Source organism: Oreochromis niloticus, linkage group LG6, assembly GCF_001858045.2.
Source record: "Oreochromis niloticus isolate F11D_XX linkage group LG6, O_niloticus_UMD_NMBU, whole genome shotgun sequence".
NCBI lineage: Eukaryota > Metazoa > Chordata > Actinopteri > Cichliformes > Cichlidae > Oreochromis > Oreochromis niloticus.
The window spans coordinates 38,596,601-38,617,363 of NC_031971.2; the positions used below are offsets into that span (position 1 = coordinate 38,596,601).

Consider the following 20,763-nt stretch of genomic DNA (forward strand, 5'->3'; position numbering starts at 1 on the left):
TCTCACATTGTATATTGTAATGGCAGAGATATTAGGATATTTAAGGGGCTGCAGTGGCTGCTACAGCTGTGGGGGGCAATACTTTGGTGAAATGTCCTGGACCCTGGAAAAGAGACTGTGTAGACTGGGTAAGCAATTAAAGGTTACTGGCCGAGAGTCATTGGGCAGCTGGGTAAAGGTGGATGTTGATATTCAGTGCCAATTATGCAACCTGTTCAGCCATGTCTATATGCTCTTTTTTCATGCTGTTAATATAGGGGGAAAAATAAACTTTAATCAATAAACTGATTAAAGAAGCATTGTCTATGGAGCCACAATCTGATCCTGTAGTGTAGCTGCAGTTTGCACATTTCATGTATTCTCAGCCAGATTTGGTTTAGAGCACAGCCAATATTTAGCATAAGTAGATTTAAATTCACACACTGGTGATGGCAAGCTACATTGTAGCCACAGCCACCCTGGGGCGCACTGACAGAGGCGAGGCTGCCGGACACTGGCACCACCGGGCCCTCTGGCCACCACCTCAAAGAGGAGTAGGCAACAGGTGAAGTGTCTTGCCCAAGGACACAACGACTGAAACTGTCGGAGCCAGGGCTCGAACCGGCAACCTTCCAATTATAAGACGAACTGTCAACTCTTGAGTCACGATTCAGTCATCCACCCATGTGTGTGAATGACTGAATGTGTAAAGCACTTTGGAGTCCTTAGAGGACTAGTAAAGCGCTATACAAATACAGGCCATTTACCATTTAAATTGAAAATTTTGTTTGAATTCTGCAATTGAAGACATGCTCAGTTATTTATGAACATGGTCTTTGTTTAAAGCAAGAAATGGATTTGTAACATGGGGGTGCATATCTCATTCTGAAAAAACTTTAACAACTAATAAGTGTTACCCAAAGCCAATCACCATCATCCAAAGCATCAGTATGGCTCTTCTTTGGAAAGACATGAATTGTTAAGCACAAGGGATATTGTGTAATTGTAATTGTGTAATTTTTTTTTTTTTTTGTCTTTGAACCCTTTTATAGCCGACAGGTATTGAAGACACGTTTTCTAAGAGGATGAAAGTTGGCATTGCGATGGTGAAAGAAGAAGACATCATCGATGTGTTGGTTGTCCTTGAGGCGGCAGTAATCCTGTCTAATCTGAGGGATGTCTCAAGTGCCATTTCCATGCTGATGGGCCTTCTTTTTGCCCTCAACATAGACTATCCAAAGGAACTTAAGGACATCTTTGAAGTCATTCAGAACATCCTAATGAACATTGGTGGAAGGCAGTGCATCTCACTAGTGCATGGTCTAAGAAACAGACTCTTGCAGAAAGCCATGCAGAACTGTAATTGTATGCTCCTTAGTGTTAAGGACAGTTTTTATTTTACTGTTTGTTTTTTTATTCTTGCAAGTTCTCATTCTCACTTTTGTATGTCACTAAATGACTACACTTTACATTCCAGATTAGACAATTACTCATTTGTTCATGGTTTAAGAAACTTATGTGAACAACAATATAATGGTGGACTCTGCAGATGCTTATCTCATGCAAGTCAGTAGTTTTTCCTTTGTTTTGCAATTGAGCAGACTCAAACTGATGTTTCTGAAATATCCATATTATCAAATGTTTCAGAAGCATGCACTCATTTTCAGAGATATTGGTTCTGTGGAATTTGTTGCAATTGTAAACGAAGACAAATACAAGAGTTTGATGTCTTACTTGTTATAAACTGATCTTTACTGTCACTTATCAAAGGTTTTGTACTATTTTAATATTTCAAGTTTTATGCTAACAGGTGTGACTGAGCACAATGAAGTTTAAAAATTTTGTAAATGTAAAGAATAACTTTTCTAAAATAGCAAGTGTCCCGTTGATACATTACATTAATGCAGACTTTATGTTGTTACTTCACAAGAATCACTACTGCTCCTAGAGTATTGGTCAGAATTTAATCTTCACCCAAACTGGGCTCAAGACCAAGTTCAAATTTATTGTTTCACAGGGAGCAGCCTTTGAGTTTTGATGGATTGTGAGCCTGATGAGCTACGTCACTGATTTTTCTGTTTCTTAGATGACTCAGATGGCACAATAAATGGTGAATGTTGGGTGCTCATGAGTAATTGTCTTGTCATGGTCTTAAAACAAACTTTCTGTATGAAATGATCAGATAGACTTTAATGGAATCTGTGGGGTTTTATTTTTTTTTCTGTAAACAACAGAAAATTAATTTAAAGGAATGTAGATATTTAAACCTGAGATCTAAGATAAACCTAACAGGTAGTTTTGCTGAAATGGATGTTAGAAAGCTAAAAAAACAAAACAAAACTTAAGATGTTTAATACACATTTTTCTTTACATCCAGTCAATCAACTCTGATAATTAAAATGAAAATGATTTACAAGTTCACTCAGCTACCTTAAGGAGCTCAGTTAATTAATAAACTTAAATCAACTTAGCTAACAGATTATGTTAGTTAAGCTAAAATAGATTCCTAAGTTAAAAGAACTACTAAAGTATTTGAATTAACTAAAAAACCCAAGTCAACTGAACTAGGACAAGAGTTTAAACAATAGATTATTTTAATTTAGCTGAAAGGGTTTTCCCAAGTAAAAATGACAATTAAAGGAGTTGAACTGACTAACAAATCTCAGTCAACTAAACTAAGATGAAAGTTTAGACAACATGTGATTTTTCATTAAGATAACAATTGGTTGTGTTATAAGAACAAACTCTATTTCTTGACTTAACTTAAAATTTTAAGGCAGCCCTTTACCTCATATTTTTAAGTTGAAACAACAAGTTATATTTTACAGTGTAACGATCATTTTTAACAACATACAAACAAAATTAATAGTTACACATTTACAACTTTTTGTCTTAATGTCATGTGTATGAAAACAAACATAACTTCAGAAACGTTGTATAAAGCTGTGGGCGGAGTTTGAGAAATGGGTGATTAATAGAAACTGTCTTCATATTTCTCGCTCACATCCAGTTTAGTTTGTTTAACAAAAGCAATCTTCATAAGCTTGAAACATCTGTTTAAGTACGTGTATCAAAGCTAACAAAGAGGATAATCCTCACGCTCCACAGCAGCAGGAACAGTAAGTAATCCACCATGAGCCACTATAAACCAGTATAATCAGCTGATTTCAGTCAGTGTGTCTTATTTTAGAGAAACAAACCCTTTAAATATAAACTTTGCTCTTTGTGCATCATCATTGTCAGCTTTGTGTAATTAAATACTCGACTACAGCTCAAAGAGGAAGAGTACAGGAGAGTAACAGCTGAAATCAGCTGCTCTGCTACGATGATCATCAGTCCAGCTTCAGCTTCAGAGCCTGTTTTAAAGTGTTAGTGCTCATCTTTAAGGAACCTCGCCGTCGCTGACAGGCTCATGAGCTCGTTCCAAATCAAATATTTCTGTATTATATGTAAACTGATAACATAAGCTTCAGGTCTTTAACCTGTTGGACCAAGAATACATTTATGGTTCTGCCTCTCTACACCTCACTACAGACTTTCAGCTTTAATTCAAGCAGCTTCACCAATTTTACATGAGCTGATTATGAATTACAGACACTTTATCAGAACACAGATACAGTGTTGTGCAGTTATACTGTACAGGCCAGTTCATTCATCCACTTTCTTTACTGGTTCTCCAACTACAGCCACAGGAAGCTGTCACAGGGCGAGAGGGGCGGTGCGCCTCAGAGAGGTTACCGGTCCAACCCACAGAGACAGAAAACACACTCTCACATCCACACCGACAACTACGATCCCTACTTAACCTGACACACACACACACATGTGGAGCACCAGGGACAGGAAGAACATGGAAACTCCCTCAGAAAGACCTGAGCTGACCAGGAACCTCCTGCTCTCTAATAAACATCCAAACACTGAAACTTCATTAGGATTGTTCAGCAAAACACTCAGCAGCTTTTGAGTGTGAAGTTTGAATCAGGAAGCCTGTAAAAAGGCAGCTTAGACTTCATAACAGCAGAAGACAGAACCACAGATGACCAAAAGCAGTTCAATGTACAATTTGTCTCTGAATGCAGTGTGTAGATGAATGTCTGAGGCCCGGTGTGTTAGTTTGTCCTTCCACGCTCCAAGAAGGGAAAGGAAGTCTGAGGTCATGCAGGTGTCAGTCCCACTGTGAAACGGGAATGAAGCTGTGACTACTGGGGGAATATGGAGGCTTACTTCAGACTGGGTTTCTCCAAAAAGTTGAATCTGTTCATCTGGACGTAGCGTTTTGTGGGAGGAACATTTCGTCACTCATCCAAGTGACTTCTTCAGTCTCAGCTGACTGCAGGTTTCCCCAGTCTTATAAACAGTACTGGGTTCAGACTGGGTTCATCTGTCTAAAAATTCATGTCTTGTTTGTTGTAAACAGGTCACATGATCCATATGGTCACATACACTGTGGTGAAGCAGTCACACTTTCTCCAAACTTTGAGCATGAGCAGTGTCAGTGTAACCTTCATCTCAGTTCACATAGCTCTGCTGCGCAACAAGCTGAATCACTGCAGTTTCATATTCCTGAACTATAATCCTAACAGCACGAAGGGCTGACAATGTTCAGCATAAGCAGCTCCTTCATTCAACATTTTAGCTGCATTCAGCTCCTCGCTGTAGCTCACCGGACTTACACTTTGTAAAGAACTCCACAGAAAATAAATGAAAATACAGCAATTTAAAAACAGCTGAAATACATTTTACACACAAACATAACTTTGTCAAAGCAACATCTGATATCCAAAGAACCGACAGTTTAACAGCCACATCACACACTAATGCTGCCAGCACCAGTCCTACTCTACTGTAGCCGTTAGCTTAGCGGCTAGCTGACACTTTTCTGCTAACAAGATGTCCGACTTTCCTGACTTCCGGCTGAGCAGGATGAATTCTGTGCATACGGATTAAGGTCACATGATCAAGGTCAACGGCAAGCGTCTCCGGAAGTCCACTGCTGATTGGCTAAGTTTTGTGATAACAGTTCGCCTAATTCATTCACATTTTTTTAAACCAGAAAACACATGAATAAATTATTTCCATCACAAAACATCCAAAAATACTTTCCCCTGCTTTGTGGGTGGGACTACTTCTTAGCTTTAAACAGCTGTGAAACATTTCATTGTCATAATGTTTGTTTATCTTTTGTAGCAGACAAAGATTCAAATACGTGATGTTTACTGGATTATCTGCTGAGTTTTTTCCAGGCTGAACTAGAACTTTAGTTTAAGCTTTAACAATCCCGCCCTCTAGTGGCGCAACTGGGAAATCATAAGTAGTTCAGTTTGACTTTAAATAGGTCTAATAGGTCTAATTGTATCCATATACACAAAACTACATGCTTTCAGAGTTAGGATAAAAATATTATTATTATTATTTAAAAACTGATTTCTTATGATCTTGATGAGTTAAAGATCTCGACGTATGTGATGTCATCCTGTGCAGTTATGCTGCACCAGATTTAACACCAACAGTTACTGTTTGTGTTACCAAAAGTCAACCTGTGGTGGCTGACAACAGATGATACTGATACGCTGTACATCACAAAGAGAAAAGTGGACTGTGGTGGTATTTGTGCCCTTGGATTGAATGTTTCTGTGAGCAGGTCTGCACAGCTGAGAGAGGACACAGTAACTGTGATCTGATTGGCTCCAGCCTGAGGACCACACTGTATGAGCACTACACTGGAATTGGTTTGCTGGCTCACAGAAGGTCTGATGTGGTGTGCACACTTAGACCAAAGGGTTCATTTCTAATGATGAATTTAAATTTAATGAACTTAACAGATGGAGGTTGGATGAATGAATAAATTAATTCTATACATTCAAATAAGAACAAAAAGATTTCAATTAAAGATCAAACCAAATCACAGAACCATCGAGTGACTAAAAGGATTCAGTAAATTCTAATAACATCAACTCAAATCACAAACCCATCCTAGTATTTCCATTTTCTCTTAAAGGTAACAAAACACAAATGTCATGTATCCAAAGTACAGGAAGTAAGTAAGGAAGGAAATATTATTTTCCAGTGTGTTGTAATCATTAATTTAAAGGGAAGTAGAGCCTTTGTAAGTTACAAAATTCATTGTTTTCAGTCTGGTTTTGAGGTAAAATGTGCACTAGGCCAAAGGGGCGGAGTTATATAAATTCCTGGGCGTGTCCAAAAGTTGGTGTAATTTGAACATAAACAGTTATTTTGGCTTAGCTCCCCTTATATTGTGTTATACTCCTGCTCGCCCTCACAGCTCTTCTTTACTTCACTTTCTGTGATGATGATGCATGCACACAGTCACTGGAGACAACAATGTTTGGAGTTTTCTTCATTTTCTTTACGGGTTTTATAAATTGCTCAGAGAAATAAAGGGAACACAAAAATAAGACATCCCAGATCTGAATGAATGAAATATTCTTATTAAATATTTTGTTCTTTACATAGTTGAATGTGCTGACAACAACATCACACAAAATTACATCGGGCCCTCAAGCCACCCTCATGGAGTCTGTTTCTGACTCCAGCAGGCCACAAGCACATTTGTGGCCTGCTGGGAGGTCATTTTGCATGGCTCTTGCAGCGCTCCTCCTGTTCCTCCTTGCACAAAGGTGGAGGTAGCAGTCCTGCTGTTGTTGCCCTCCAACAGCCTCCTCCACATCTCCTGATGTACTGGCCTTACTCCTGGTAGCGCCTCCATGCCCTGGACACCACGCTGACAGACACAGTAAACCTTCTTGCCACAGCTCACATTGATGCGCCATCCTGGATGAGCTGCACTACCTGAGCCACTTGTGTGGGTTATAGACTCCGTCTCATGCTACCACGAGAGTGAAATCACTGCCAGCATTCAAAAGTGACCAAAGCATAAGTACTGAGAAGCGGTCTGTGGTCACCACCTGCTGAACCGCTCCTTTATTCGGGATTTCTTGCTACTCGCCTGTAATTTCCACCTGTTGTCGATTCCATTTGCACAACTGCATGTGAGATTGGTTGTCAATCAGTGCTGCTTGCTAAGGGGAAAGTTTGATTTCACAGAAGTGTGACTGACTTGGAGTTACATTGTGTTGTTTAAGTGTTCCCTTTATTTTTTGGAGCAGCATGGCCTGAAACAACTGCGCCATCTAGTGTCACAAACATCACAACACAACACGTCTCCGATAACGGTTGGAAAACTAAATCTAATGCTTTAAAACATTAGCTGCACAAAAGCCGGGAAACATGCATTTTTCAGTCTTATTGGGTTTGGGAGAATAAACCTAGTATTAACAAAAAGAGCTTACGCAGTTTCAGAAAGTATTAAAAACAAAAACAAAAAATGTGAACTAGTGCAAAAAATGAATTCAAGATTAAATATTTTTTGTCTGACAGTCACATTACCAGCATTTTTTTTTTTGCTGTGACCCTGTCATGTGCTCTGACAGCAGCTTTGACAACCTCAGTGTTAAATCTATTTAAACAAATCAAAGCAATAAGTAATAAAGTAATAAACACAGACACAAACTCAGACTGAAATGAACTAAAACCAAAGCTCTGCTATAGAGTCCAGATCTTAGAATGAAACGTTTCACTGTCTGTATCAGGCATCCAGGTGTGTTTATGGACTTAACTGGACAACCAATCAGAACACGCAACCCTGAGCAAAGGAAGTCTGCAGTTACAATCAGGCCTTCTGCCTCTGCATGAACACGCTGAGTGTGTTTCTGCTGATGTGGCACTGAGAGCTGTTCCAATCCAAACCTCTGGAAACCATCTGGTAGCACGGCTGACGTTAGAAATCTCATTTGCAGCATTTGGGCTGAGTGGCTTATAAATCTGCAGCCCACTCTGTATCTATGAAGGTGAACCACCTATTGTGTGTCTGATATGAAGGAAAAATCTACACATTAACAGGTACAGTGAGTTATACAAACTTTTGAAAGATTTTCAAAAATGCTTATAAAAATATAAAAAGCATTTTGACTGAAACTCGAAGAAAACAAGAAGCTTAAAGTAAAACCATAAAACAGCTGACAGCAGCAGTAAAAGTGCTGCATGTGCAGGTTCGAGGTTCTTGTTTCAGTCACAGAAAAACAAAAAGACTAAAGCTTTACGTTTTTGTACCCGTCCCCAAAAATCAGTCACATGCAGCGAGTCACATAATACACACACACACACACATTCCTCGTGCATATGGTACGACAGCTTTTTTCCATGCCCCTGGTACACTGCTCAGAAACGCTTTGACACACACACACACACACACACACACACACACACTGCAGTTCAACTCTAATAAACTAACTACATGTAAATCTACTGATAGCAGACCCAGCTCTTTGGACTCTGCTGCTGTATGTGTGTATGATTCATATTACAAATGAACCCATATTTTGTTTTATTCTGACAGCCCTTCAGTTCAGACTCTGTTTGTAAACAATGTGTTTACCTGAGATGACCATATTAGGAATAACCCCTCCCTGTGACATCACACAGTTGTTAAATAACCTTTTATTATAAACACAGCGCTGAAACAGGATGTGTCAGAAAAAAAGAAAAGTGGAAGAGGTCTGCTGCTTGAACACTCAGCAATGCATTCCTGCTGTAATCTGCTGTAAATGCAGTAATCTGTGGTTATGAATAAAAAACGCAGATTTGTCTGGTTCAGCAAAAACACACATTCAGTAAATCTCACTGAATCCAAGTCAGACTTTCACTCCTCACTTCACAGCAGAGAAACAGGAACGCAGACATAACCCAAAGCAGTCTCAAAACAACAACCACAGTTTAATAATATCACAATAACAACAACAGAGAAAAACTTTCACTTTTCATATGAGAATAAACAGCGACAGAGAGAGAGAGAGAGAGAGAGAGAAATTCCCTCTAAAGTGAGCGAGCTTTGCTCAGTCCCGGATTGTCTTTTGTATCAAACATTTTAAAGAGTTATTCAGCTTTTCTTACCAGCTGTGATCTGGAGTCGAGCGGGAACATTTGTGAAAGAGAAAGTTGGAATCTGCTTAAAGGGAGCGGCTTGCAGCAGGAAAGGGCGTTTCACTTTCACTTTATTATAATGTCTTGGTTACAGTGGATTTATTGTCTCATTTTCTCTTCTCTGTTTTCATAAACATGGGGCGATCGTGGTTCAAGAGTTGGGAGTTCGCCTTGTAATCGGAAGGTTGCCGGTTCGAGCCCCGGCTTGGACAGTCTCGGTCGTTGTGTCCTTGGGCAAGACACTTCACCCGTTGCCTACTGGTGGTGGTCAGAGGGCCCGGTGGCGCCAGTGTCCCGCAGCCTCGCCTCTGTCAGTGCGCCCCAGGGTGGCTGTGGCTACAATGTAGCTGCCATCACCAGTGTGTGGATGACTGGATGTGTAAAGCGCTATACATTTACCATAAATGACATTAAAGGTCCACTTATGCAAGTTTACTAACACAGCGCACAAACATATTCCCTCCACCAGGTGGCGCTGTTGTACAGTGCTTGCTTCACCTTATCACATTTCCGCCTCTGCAGTTGCTACATCTTGTTTTCACCTTATTAAACTAATTAAACTGTAAAGTTATTAAAATTTGTTTTTTAATGCGAAGCTTCTCAGAATAAGAACAGTCACATAGTGCTGCTCTAACATGCAGACAGCATTGTGCTCTTACAAAAAATATTTAGATAATTATATGAGTACAATGTGCAACTTTTTTCGCGTTAGTCCGCCTTCACACCTAGAACATCTGGGAGGCTGCACACTTTGCTTCTTGTGTTTATTAACGTCCTACAATGATCTTCACAGTCCACAGCAAAAATACAAATGAAAGCTCAGTTTTCTTTGCGCTTGTGCGCTAAAACAGAAGCGGTCGTGTCAAACACATGAATCCAGGTGTGTTCTAGGAATCCTGGCCCCTCCTTTTGACTCGTGTAACGTGATATTCGTGCATTAGTTTTGTGTCTTTTCTTCGTAACAGCGGTAAACGTCACTGACTCTCACAAAACATGATTTTCACGGTGCCTTTGCTTTTCGTGGCAGATAGGTCTCAATGCTCATCTTTCAATTCTCAGTCTGCAGGTTTTGTTTCGACTTTTAAACGACTGAACGTTTATTAGTGAAGAGAGGCTCGTTATCGCTTTACAGTTTTCAGATTATCAGGTTACACACTCGTTATCCCACTCACGAGTTTTTATGCATTTTTCTCTTCATAGACTATCTCGGACTTTCCGTTCACAGGTTTCAGATTAGTTCTCACTGCAGATGTTCGTCTGTAGTTCTGCAGTGTTTCATCCTTTGAGCATATTTCCCAGCAGGCAGCAGAGTTCTAATCCATGGTCCTGCTTCTGGCTCTTAGTTGACGTTACTTCCTTTTTGTAATCCCTCATTGTTTACGGTATCCTCGGGTCTTAGTTTGTCATCTAGTTTTTAGGTTTGTGTTATCATGCATGTGTCCCACCTCCCTGCTTGTGCAGTCATTGTTGCCTCAGTGTTTGTTTCCCTCTGTGTCTGTGTCAGGGTTATGTACCTGTAGTTTTCCCTCGTGTATATATATTCCTCGCTCCACTGTTCACTTGATTTCGTATTTTGTAAAACGGTTCCTGAGTTCACGTCTGGCCTCCCACGACCTGTTCAGTCATCATAAACATTAAATTATAGTGTATATAATGTGAGTGAAAGGTAAATCATATCACATTTGTAGATGTGGGTTACTGGGAATGACCAAAATAATTGAACTTTAATAAAAGAAATGAATATTATAAAAGAGAATATAAACAATGATCAGTATGGTGTAATGAAGTAAAACCATAATATTAAAGTAAACAATGAGCTCAGAGTGGGTGTGGATGCGTTAACATGTCTGAGGAGAGTTACTGTTTCATGTCATCGCACGCCTCACACAAAAAAAAAACTCATCCTAGATGAAATAAAGGAAGAATATGGCCTGGCCTGCATTTGTATAGCGCTTTACTTAGTTCCCATGGACCCCAAAGTGCTTTACACTACATTCAGTCATTCATCCATTCACACACTGGTGATGGCAGCTACATTGTAGCCACAGCTGCCCTGGGGCAGAATAACAAATAAAAGACGCTCCTGCTGGTGTCACGCAGCACAGTCACCTGGATTGTTCTTCAGCAGTGCATTGTGGGAAAGTCACCAGGTAAACCTATGTGACTGCCACCTTTTGTCTCATACTAAAACAACAAAACAGCCAGCGAAGACTTTTTCTTTTAGGATGAAGCATTCACCGTGTTTATTTCCTGATTTTATATTTTGTCTAAAACACATCAGTGTGACTGACCCAGAATATCTGAAAATACTGGTGTAACATGACTCCCAACGTGGAAATGCAAGCAAAAATTTTGCATAAGATATAATCAATCATTCATGCATCACTAGCGGCACAGAGCAGCATTACAGTCCTCTGTTTGACGCTGTAGTCAGACACAAATACACAACGCTGGCAGATCAGAAGATTTACTCTTGTTTGCCCTTTGTCCTTCACACTGTCCACCAATAATTTTACAGTTGTGCCCTCTAACAGACAATTTAAGACCTACTTTGCCTTTTTTTATTACTTTATTAATTTTCTTGTTTTTTCAATGTTATTCGATTTTTGCCCACGTTATACAAAATAAAAATCCTCACTTAACCTGTGAGCAGAGGATGGCTGTGTTTTTAGTATACCCCGTCCATGGATTAGCTGAGGCTGACAGTTTTTGTACTCCTCAGGCTGCCCTTTCTTTACCACAGCCTTCTGTAGTTCTAGTTCCCTTCATGCTACCTTCATCTTGGCCTCTAGTTTCCTTCTCCATGGCCGTTACTGCACATTGAGGCTGTGCATCTTTTAGCCAAGCATCCCAAGGTTCACTGCTGCTGTGGTGGACATCATAGTGACCGTCACGTTGTCTGCAATGCTGCATTCACATCTTCTGGTAGACTTTCATGCAGTTTGTACACACACACACACACACACACATATATATATATATATATATATAAAGCAGTACAAGTCAAATGTTTTTTCTTTATTTTCATGATTATTTACGTTGTAGATTCTCACTGAAGGCATCAAAAATATGAATGAACACATGGAATTATGTAGTAAACAAAAAAGTGTGAAATAACTAAAAAACATGTTTTATATTTTAGATTCTTCCAAGCAGCCCCCTTTGCTTTGATTCTTGCTTTGCACACTCTTGGCATTCTGTCTCTGAGCGTCATGAGGTCGTCACAAAATGGTTTTCCAACAGTCTTGAAGGAGTTCCCAGAGATACTGAGCACCCCCACACCATCACACCTCCTCCTCCATTCTTCGTGGTGGGAACCATGCATGTAGAGACCATTTGTTCACCTTTTCTGAGCCACACAAAGACACAGCAGGCGGAACCAAAGATCTCAAATTTGGACTCCTCAGACCAAAGCACAGGTTTCCACTGGTCTGATATCTATTCTTTGTGTTTCTTGGTCCAAACAAGTCACTGCTGCTTGTTGCTTTTCCTTAGTAGTGGTTTCTTAGCAGTCTCTCTTCCCTCCATCACAGACACTTATCACACCTGTATCCACAAAGCCAGCAGCACTGTGCAGGACCCCACGCACCCCTCACACACTCTTCACCCTGCTGGCTTCTGGCAAGAGGCACTGGAGCCTACGGGCCCTCACTGCCAGACTGTGAATCAGTTTCTTCCCCCGAGCCGTCGGACTCATGACTGGACTGACACACACACACAAACGCCTTCATACATCAAGTTACTTTTTGCATAGTGCTCAGTCTTTTGCATCAACCCACTGTCATTGTTGCACTTCTCTATTGCACTGTTGTGTCTGTATCGTTCTGTCTGGTGTTGCATTGTCTTTGTTTTGTTTTGTTTTTCACATTGCACTTTTGTGGTCCTGTGTTGGTTGTCTGTTATATGTCATATGTAGCACCAGGGTCTTGGAGGAACGTTGTCTCGTTTCACTGTGTACCACTGCACATGGTTGGAATGATAATAAAGCCACTTGACTTGTTTGACCATAAAGGCCTGATTCACACTAGCTGTGTTCCAAAACCTAGGCCGCACCCTTAAAAGGACCAGGCCTTTGCGCTCTACGTGGGCCGGGTCCTTCGAAGACCGGAAGTGCAAGGCTGTAAAATTGGACGGTCTGGCCTTCAGATTAGCGTCACCGCTGTCTCGGTGGAGTTTAATAAACTCGTCCGTCTGCTCCTTGCTATCTAAAATATAACAGGACACTGGTGTAAACTCTTGACCATCTCACATAATCAGTTTTCTGTCTGATGTTTATTCAGCTGTGTGAAAACCAAGGAGGAACCCTCCCGACGGATTAATAGTTTAATTTAATCTAATCTAATAACTTTAATTTTAGCCAAACTGATTTACTCAGGAACAAATAAAACACTCAAAAAAGCCCAACAATAACATTTTTAGGTTGTCTAAGTGACTTATATATTACGTTTAACCTGAGTAGCAAAAGTCCGCGGGATCTGAAAATGATGTGCCGGGAGTTGTGCCGTTCTCGGTTAGCTATCGAGCTGGTGGGTAACAGACGTCTCCGAAAACGTCGAAGCACTTTTGCAAATATGTGATGTCTTTATAAACCGACCAGATATTTGATGTTTACACAGCCACATTCTCGCCTGAAAATATGTTAAAAGTTTATTTTGTGACCCAGAAAGATTAATAAGAGTAATATTAAAACTAAGTAGCGGCCGCCATTGTTGAAAACTGGAATTGGCTGGGCCACGCTATGAATTTTGGGATATGGTGGGCCACAAAGGACACACCCGACCCATCCTTCAAATCTGGGGAAAAGGAGGACGCATTTGTTGGCTGCATTCGGAGGAGTCTACGAATTTGGACAGCCTTCGTCGCGTCGCTGTGATGTAATCAGCCTACAAATGCGTCCTCAGGAGCAGTCCGGCAGCCTCGCATCTGTCAGTGTGCCCCAGGGTGGCTGTGGCTACAATGTAGCTGCCATCACCAGTGTGTGAATGGATGTGTAAAGTGCTTCGGGGTCCTTAAGGACTAGGAAAGTGCTATATAAATACAGGCCATTTACCATTTATATTTACACAGCTACTGTCTCCTGGCATTTATCTGGGCTCTGATCTGAGGTGCTGTTAACTTGTGATTTCTGAGGCTGGTGACTTGGATGAATTTATCCTCAGCAGCAGAGGGGACTCTTGGTCTTCCTTTCCTGGGGCGTCCTCATGTGACCCAGTTTCATCATAGTCTTGATGGTTTTTGCGACTGCACATGGGGACACAGTTTAGCATTTTCCTGGAGTGACTGACTTTCAGTTCTTAAAGTAATGATGAACTGTTGTTTCTCTTTACTTAGCTGATTGGTTCCTGCCATTATATGAATTCTAACAGTTGTCAAACAGGGCTGTCAGCTTTGAACCAACCTGACTTCTGCACTACACAACTGATGGTCCCAACCTCATTACGAAGGCAAGAAGTTTCACAAATGATCCCTGACAGGCACACCTCTGAGGTGAAACCATTTCAGGTGACGACATCATGAAGCTCACTGAGAGAAGGCAAAGAGTTTGCAGCGCTGTCAACAAAGCAAAGCGCAGCTACTTTCAGGAATCTATAATATAAAACATTTATTTATCTTTTTTTTTCTTTGCTACATAATTCCATATACCTTGCTTTTTATATTTGATGTCTTCAGTTTGTATCTACAATGCAGAAAGTAGTAAAAATAAAGAAAAAAGCATTAAGTGAGAAGGTATGTCCAAGCTTTTAATTGGTGGTGTACACAGACAAACGGGTGATGGGTAACCAACTGGACCTAGTAATGGTGGGCAAGCAGAGTAGTGATGTGTCAGTTGCGAACGAAACGGCTCTTACAGCCGCATCTTTGACGCAAGCCGTGTTTTTTTCTTCTTTCTCTCACCCTCTCTCTCGCACTTTTCTTTCCACTTCACTCCGCACGCGAGCCTTGTGCTTGCGCTGAGCAGAGGGGGGAGGGGCGGTAGTTACACTCGCAGTAGCACAGGAACAGAGCGGGAGGGAGAGAGAGAGAAAGAGAGCCAGGGACAACAACGTCACATTAGAAAGGTATACTGATCATCCACAACTATTTTCAGTTGCGGATGATAAAGGATTCAGAAAGTTTATTCATGCAGGCCCATATGACAGAGAATGTGCATCTTCTTTTTGTTTTCATATTTTAATTTATATTTCATTGTGTTGTGGTTTGCAGTGTTTTGTGTTGTTTCACTTTAAATTTGTTTAAAAGGAAAAAGCTGAAAATTTAAATACTTAAAAGTTGAACTGTGAATAGTTGGTTTTTGTATTATATGATTTATTTATTACATTTTATGTGGAATGAATAAATAAAATTATATTTACGGTGGCCCCTACAGACAAAACACGTACAAACTCAGAAACGCGTAAAAACTCCAAAACACGTACAAAACATAACAGAAGTGCTCCAGGATGCTCGGCGCAGTGTTGAGCTTTTGTTACCTAGAGGCTACACAAGCCAGGAAGTATCAACGACCAGATTTGGTGTGTGGTAGTAACAGGTAAATGAACTTTTTTTTTTTTTTTAATGATTTGAATATATATGAATGCTTGTGTATAAATACACAAACAATACACATATGCTTTCAATTGTGTAATTTAAGTGATCTAGGTAGCTCTGCTTTGGAAGTTCAGTTAATGCTAGAAATGTGTTTTGTTGTTTGTATGTGTTTTGTCTCTAGGGGCCACCGCATATGTTTATATATATATATAACTTTTTTAACATTAGCAACATTTTATACCATTGTTAATAATAAATTAATTAAAGCAACAAAACAACCTGAAGAGCCAGTTCGGAGCCGAACATCCCATCACTAAAGCAGAGGAAGATTGCCATTGCGATAGCTGTAGATATACCAAGTAGGGCAGGGCAATATGGCCAAAAATATTTATCACCAGTGTTGGTCAAGTTAATTGAAATCAGTAACTAATTACTGATTACTTCCCCCAAAAAGTAATCCAATTTCTTTGCTGATTACTTATTTTAAAAAGTAATTACTTAGTTACTTAGTTACTTTTAAAAAACATGATTTACAACCTGAATAGGTAATAAAGCGATAGATCTTTGAGCCCAATTCTACTTTTTCTGCATAATCATCATACAAAATGTAATCAAATGGAAAAGTCTCCTTTTAAAACTTGTTTTTATTAGTTTTAATCTTTTAACTTTATGCATCAAGCAAACATTAAATTATATGCAACATTCTCTGACTGGAAGAAATTTGTTTAACATTTAAAGCTATGTTTACACTCAGTCTTTCAAATAGATGAAAGTAAAACACAGCAGAAAATAAATAAAATCAAAGACTAGCGGTCCTGTTGCTCTATTTTCACCTGTAAAGCAGGACTGGGGTAGGCGGAGGTTTACCCTGGTGCAGGTGTGCCGCGGCGGTCAGTTGATGAATCCGCGAGTTTGTCTGTGAATTTCCAATTTCGTCGTAGTACACTCGCCGCTTGCTTGGAAGTTTAGGGTTTTTTTCTCTGTAAAAAGAAGTTTTCTTCCCACGCACAACGGACACTAATGTTTTTCTCACTTTTTACGGAATCAAACTCAAAGTAAGGTCAGCACTTCCGCGCTTTAAACGCTGCAGCTCATACACTCTCCGCACTTGTTATATTATCCATTGTTGATCTGCACACAGCTGTTGTCACGATCGCGCACTCGCTTACGTCACTGTCATGAGACACTCTCGCAAAAAAATCACAGTTTTAGTAACGCAGTAACGCAGCGTTCCTACGGGAAAGTAACAGAAATCTAATTACCTTTTTTGCAATAGTAATCCCTTACTTTACTCGTTACTTAATGCGTTACTGCCCATCTTTGTTTATCACAATATATGTTTGAAAATTTGCAATAACGATATAACTGACGATATAATTGAGGCGAGACAAAATACTTTACAACTCCACAACTTTATTAGTGCAAAACAAATTTAACACTGCAAATGCAAATTCCTTTCTGACAGTTTAACCAAAAGGCATTTCCAGTGGAAATTGGCCGACATATCCTCAGCATAACCATGTATAATATCCACAAAACTTAAAAAGAGGTTATACACACACAATACGGTAATATTATGTTGAAGCACAGTACGTATCACTCCGCGAGGCTCCTGCCTACGATAGCCGTAATGCTCAATCGATCATCAAGCGGTGCAGCTTCGTAGCTCAGCAAAGTGGTTTTAAAACTAGTGCTGTCAGCGTTAATCTTGTTAAAATGACATTAACGTGGATTGCCGCGCATGCAGTTCTGCATGACGAGCGGGAATTATTAGAAATGTTATTTAATTAATTTCTTTCTCCTCTTTAGGCTTTGTCTGTTCTGAAAAATCACAAATAATCGCGAAGGTTGGTGATACTGTGACTTTACATGTTAATAAAACATGGCATCAAACTCAGGATTACCTTTGGCTCTATGGGCGACGTTCCCCAGAGACAATTACCATCGTCATCAGGGGAGACGTCACTCGTATCAATGGAACCAGATTTACAGACAGGCTCAACACAGACGTGAACACGGGATCGATCACCATCTCAAACCTCACCGTCCATGACACCGGAGTATTTTCAGCTCAGTTTTTTACACCAGACGGAGTCTTGAAAAAAGCGTTTGACCTCATCGTCTACGGTAAGTAATAAATAACAGTTTCTTGTCTCTGAATGTTTTAGATTTAGTCGTTTGCTTTGAAAACCATTTGCTTTGATTTTTGAGATTCTGTGATGTGTTGAAATTCTCAAATAATAACAAAATGACAATTTCCTTATTGCATTTTTTGTGATTTCTCTTTAAAATCCAGATAATACTATTGATGTTATTGATGTTGATGTTCTGGAGGGGAACGATGTCACTCTGGACCCTAAACTAAACATGCAACTGAGAAACCCCAAGGTCAGATGGATGCAGGGTGAAAGCTGTGTTGGAGAGCCCATAGTTGTGTTTGAGAATAATATGACCTCTATTAAGGAAAGCTTTGAGAGTCTCCTGCTGCTGAACCCGTGCACTGCAGAGCTCACCTTCATCGGCATAACCAAAGACCTTTCTGGGAGTTACTGTGTCAGGATAGTGATAGAGGGGTTCTATAACAGAATGACAAAGTTTTTCATCACTGTCTATGGTGAGTAAATGTTCTTTGTGCCATCACTGAGAAGCATGATAACAATGACTCTTGTTCTTGTTGAACCAGTAAAACCTGTTTTAAATGCTGACGTCACACATGTAATCTGATCATGTGACTGTTCAGGTGCAGTTCAACAGCAGCACTTTCCTTCTTAGATCCTGTTTCTGTTCCACACATCACTGAAGCCCAGACCGACATTACAGCAAAGACCAGCATTGAAACCCAGTCAGCTGTCAGTGGGATCTGCTCTGCAAGATGTTGGGTAGAGAATTCATTCAATGTCACCCTGTCATGGTACGGAGGAAGTGAGATTATAATGAATACTAGTGACCCAGACGTCTCCAACAACCTAACCCTCACTCTGGAGATCCAGAGAAAGAATGAATCCATCTACACCTGCAGGGCAGAAAACCCTGTCAGTAACAAGACTGCTGCCCTCAACTCCAGACTGTGGTGTTCAGCTCATGACATCACAGGTACTCTGTGTGTGTGTGTGTGTGTGTGTGTGTGTGTGTGTGTGTGTGTGTGTGTCCAGCCTTCGTTGTGTGGAGCAGAAACGTGGCCGCCTGAAACACTGGAACCTGCTCTCAGTGAAAAGGAAACTTAGATGTGCATCTTAAACTTTAAGCTTAGTTCTTGGTTGAATAAAGCTCCGGTACTGTTGCAGAGCAGGCTGTCAGTGCTCAGAGTGAGGACAGAACCAGAGTACAGTGCTGTGCTCACAGCCCTGAGCCGTCCATCCGTGCTAACCACCGTGCTACTGGTTCCAAATAAATGAGCGCATCTTTCAGAAGTTATTGAAATATTTCCACTTTTTCAAACTAACGATGTTTGATTTTCGTAAACATGTTTTTTCTGTACTTACTTTTGTTGGATGCCTTCAGTGCACTCTGCACTTACATACTGATACAGAAGCATCCAGAGTGGGCGTGTCACGGAAGATCCATTCAAATACTCATATCAGTTCATTTATTTGGCTTTTTTAAACCACAGGTGCATCGCAGGTGATTAAACATCCATTTAACACTGATTTGAATAATCAAATGTCCAAAAGTATAAAATTATTTTATTATTATTATTTTATTATTTTTTTATTATTAAAATTAATCTTCTTCACAACTTCTGCACACATGCAGGGTTCAGTGATTGTTTGTTGTGACTGTATGAGAAACATGTTTCCTGTTGTTGTGTAACTGAGTGTGTGAACAACATGAAAATCATCTAATTTTAAAACTGAACTTTATTAAACTGAAACTAGTTTTAATCATATCTGTGTCATTAACACCTTAAAGAAGAGTAAAACTAATATTTGAATTTGTTTACAGGTGACACAGGATGGATTAATAGAGTGATTGTAGGGGTGGGAGCGCCTGTAATGGTCCTGGTGATTGTTGCTGTTGCTCATTGCTACAGGCAAAGAAACAGAAATTCAGGAAGTATGTGAATGTAAATCTTTGCTGTTTTCATGATTATCTTTTACTTAAAAAAATTCCTGTTACACACATTTGTTCTTTATTTCTTATCTAGATAATAACTCTTGTTTTGAGATGCGAGAACAACCCACCAACAACCAAAACCTCCAGGTATCCTCCTCTGTTTCATATCATAAACTTGGTCAGTCTTTTCATTAAATGCAGTTGTTTCCACACATGAACTTAACAATTTCAGGAAAATCATATTTTCCACAGTTGCTCTTTCTCACACAAAAATAAACTTCTTCAGATTAAATCTCAGTCCAGCAAATATTCTGTTTTAGATGGTAAATGGACTGATTCTTATATAGCGCTTTTCTACTCTCACGGAGTTCTCAGAACGCTCTCTACAACTTTATAAAAAGAACGATGCATGAAGTCCACCTGCTGTGGATTCACGGTACAAATGCAGGGCTGTTCTTCGATGTGTCACAGGGACTTTGAGGACATGTTCAGTATTTGTGTTCTTACCATCAACTGCCAGGTCAGCTGAGATGTAGCCTAGCAGACAGCTAGCTGCCACCTGTCAGTCAGAGAGGCCACGCCCCTGACGGTGATATTCAGCGAGCTATGTGCAGGGTGGGCTGATACTGCTGTGCCTCTTAGTGAACACAAAGGTGTTCAACTGTAAACTCTGCAGGACAACAACTAAAGCACAACACAACATGTAACCTGCTCTAAGTCCTGTAGACGAGTCCATGTGTTGTTTATGCTCTCTGAGAGTCTGCTGCAGCTTCTTTTGTGTGACATGAACTTTCTCTGTCCTTTGGTTAGCACGTTTAATTTAACAAACGTTCATTACTGACGTGTTTTGGTGAAGGAAAAAACGTCTGTTACTTAAAATAAATCTGTGATAAATGTCCCACAGTTACATTTAGTTTGGTGACTGCAGGGCCCTGAGAAATGAGCTCAGTGTCTCACGAGCACTTTATTTTGGTGATTGTGTTTATGTGATCTGGAGGGTGAGACATGAAATGATTAACGGGGACTTTATGTTCTTTTTCAGGGCAGTAATGAACCTCTGCTCGTAAACAGCAGAGAACGAAACTATCGAACGAGAAATGATGAGTGAGACGTCATCAAAGTAACAGCACACAGACAACCTGATGGTCCAGATTCAGGCTAAAGATCAGTTATATTACATTGTTAATGTGGTGACTTATGCTC

At 40.1% G+C, this 20,763-nt stretch overlaps 2 protein-coding genes across 2 annotated transcripts in view; one reads left to right on the forward strand and one right to left on the reverse strand.

Annotated features, from left to right (window-relative positions):
* LOC109202355 (uncharacterized) overlaps window positions 1–9,025 on the reverse strand; it is a 31,845-nt gene extending 22,820 nt beyond the window's left edge. Inside the window, exon 1 of the mRNA XM_019359436.2 lies at window positions 8,950–9,025. The gene's annotated coding sequence lies outside the window, so the exon portion shown is untranslated. The remainder of the gene's footprint in view (window positions 1–8,949) is intronic.
* Window positions 1–19,976, forward strand: part of LOC109202495 (uncharacterized) — a 30,717-nt gene extending 10,741 nt beyond the window's left edge. The window contains exons 3-7 of the mRNA XM_025908225.1: window positions 17,440–17,634; window positions 17,804–18,121; window positions 18,280–18,600; window positions 19,450–19,560; window positions 19,652–19,976. Coding sequence (XP_025764010.1) covers window positions 17,440–17,634; window positions 17,804–18,121; window positions 18,280–18,600; window positions 19,450–19,560; window positions 19,652–19,755 — 1,049 coding nt within the window. The 3' untranslated portion in view covers window positions 19,756–19,976. The remainder of the gene's footprint in view (window positions 1–17,439; window positions 17,635–17,803; window positions 18,122–18,279; window positions 18,601–19,449; window positions 19,561–19,651) is intronic.
* Window positions 19,977–20,763: the final 787 nt, after the last annotated feature.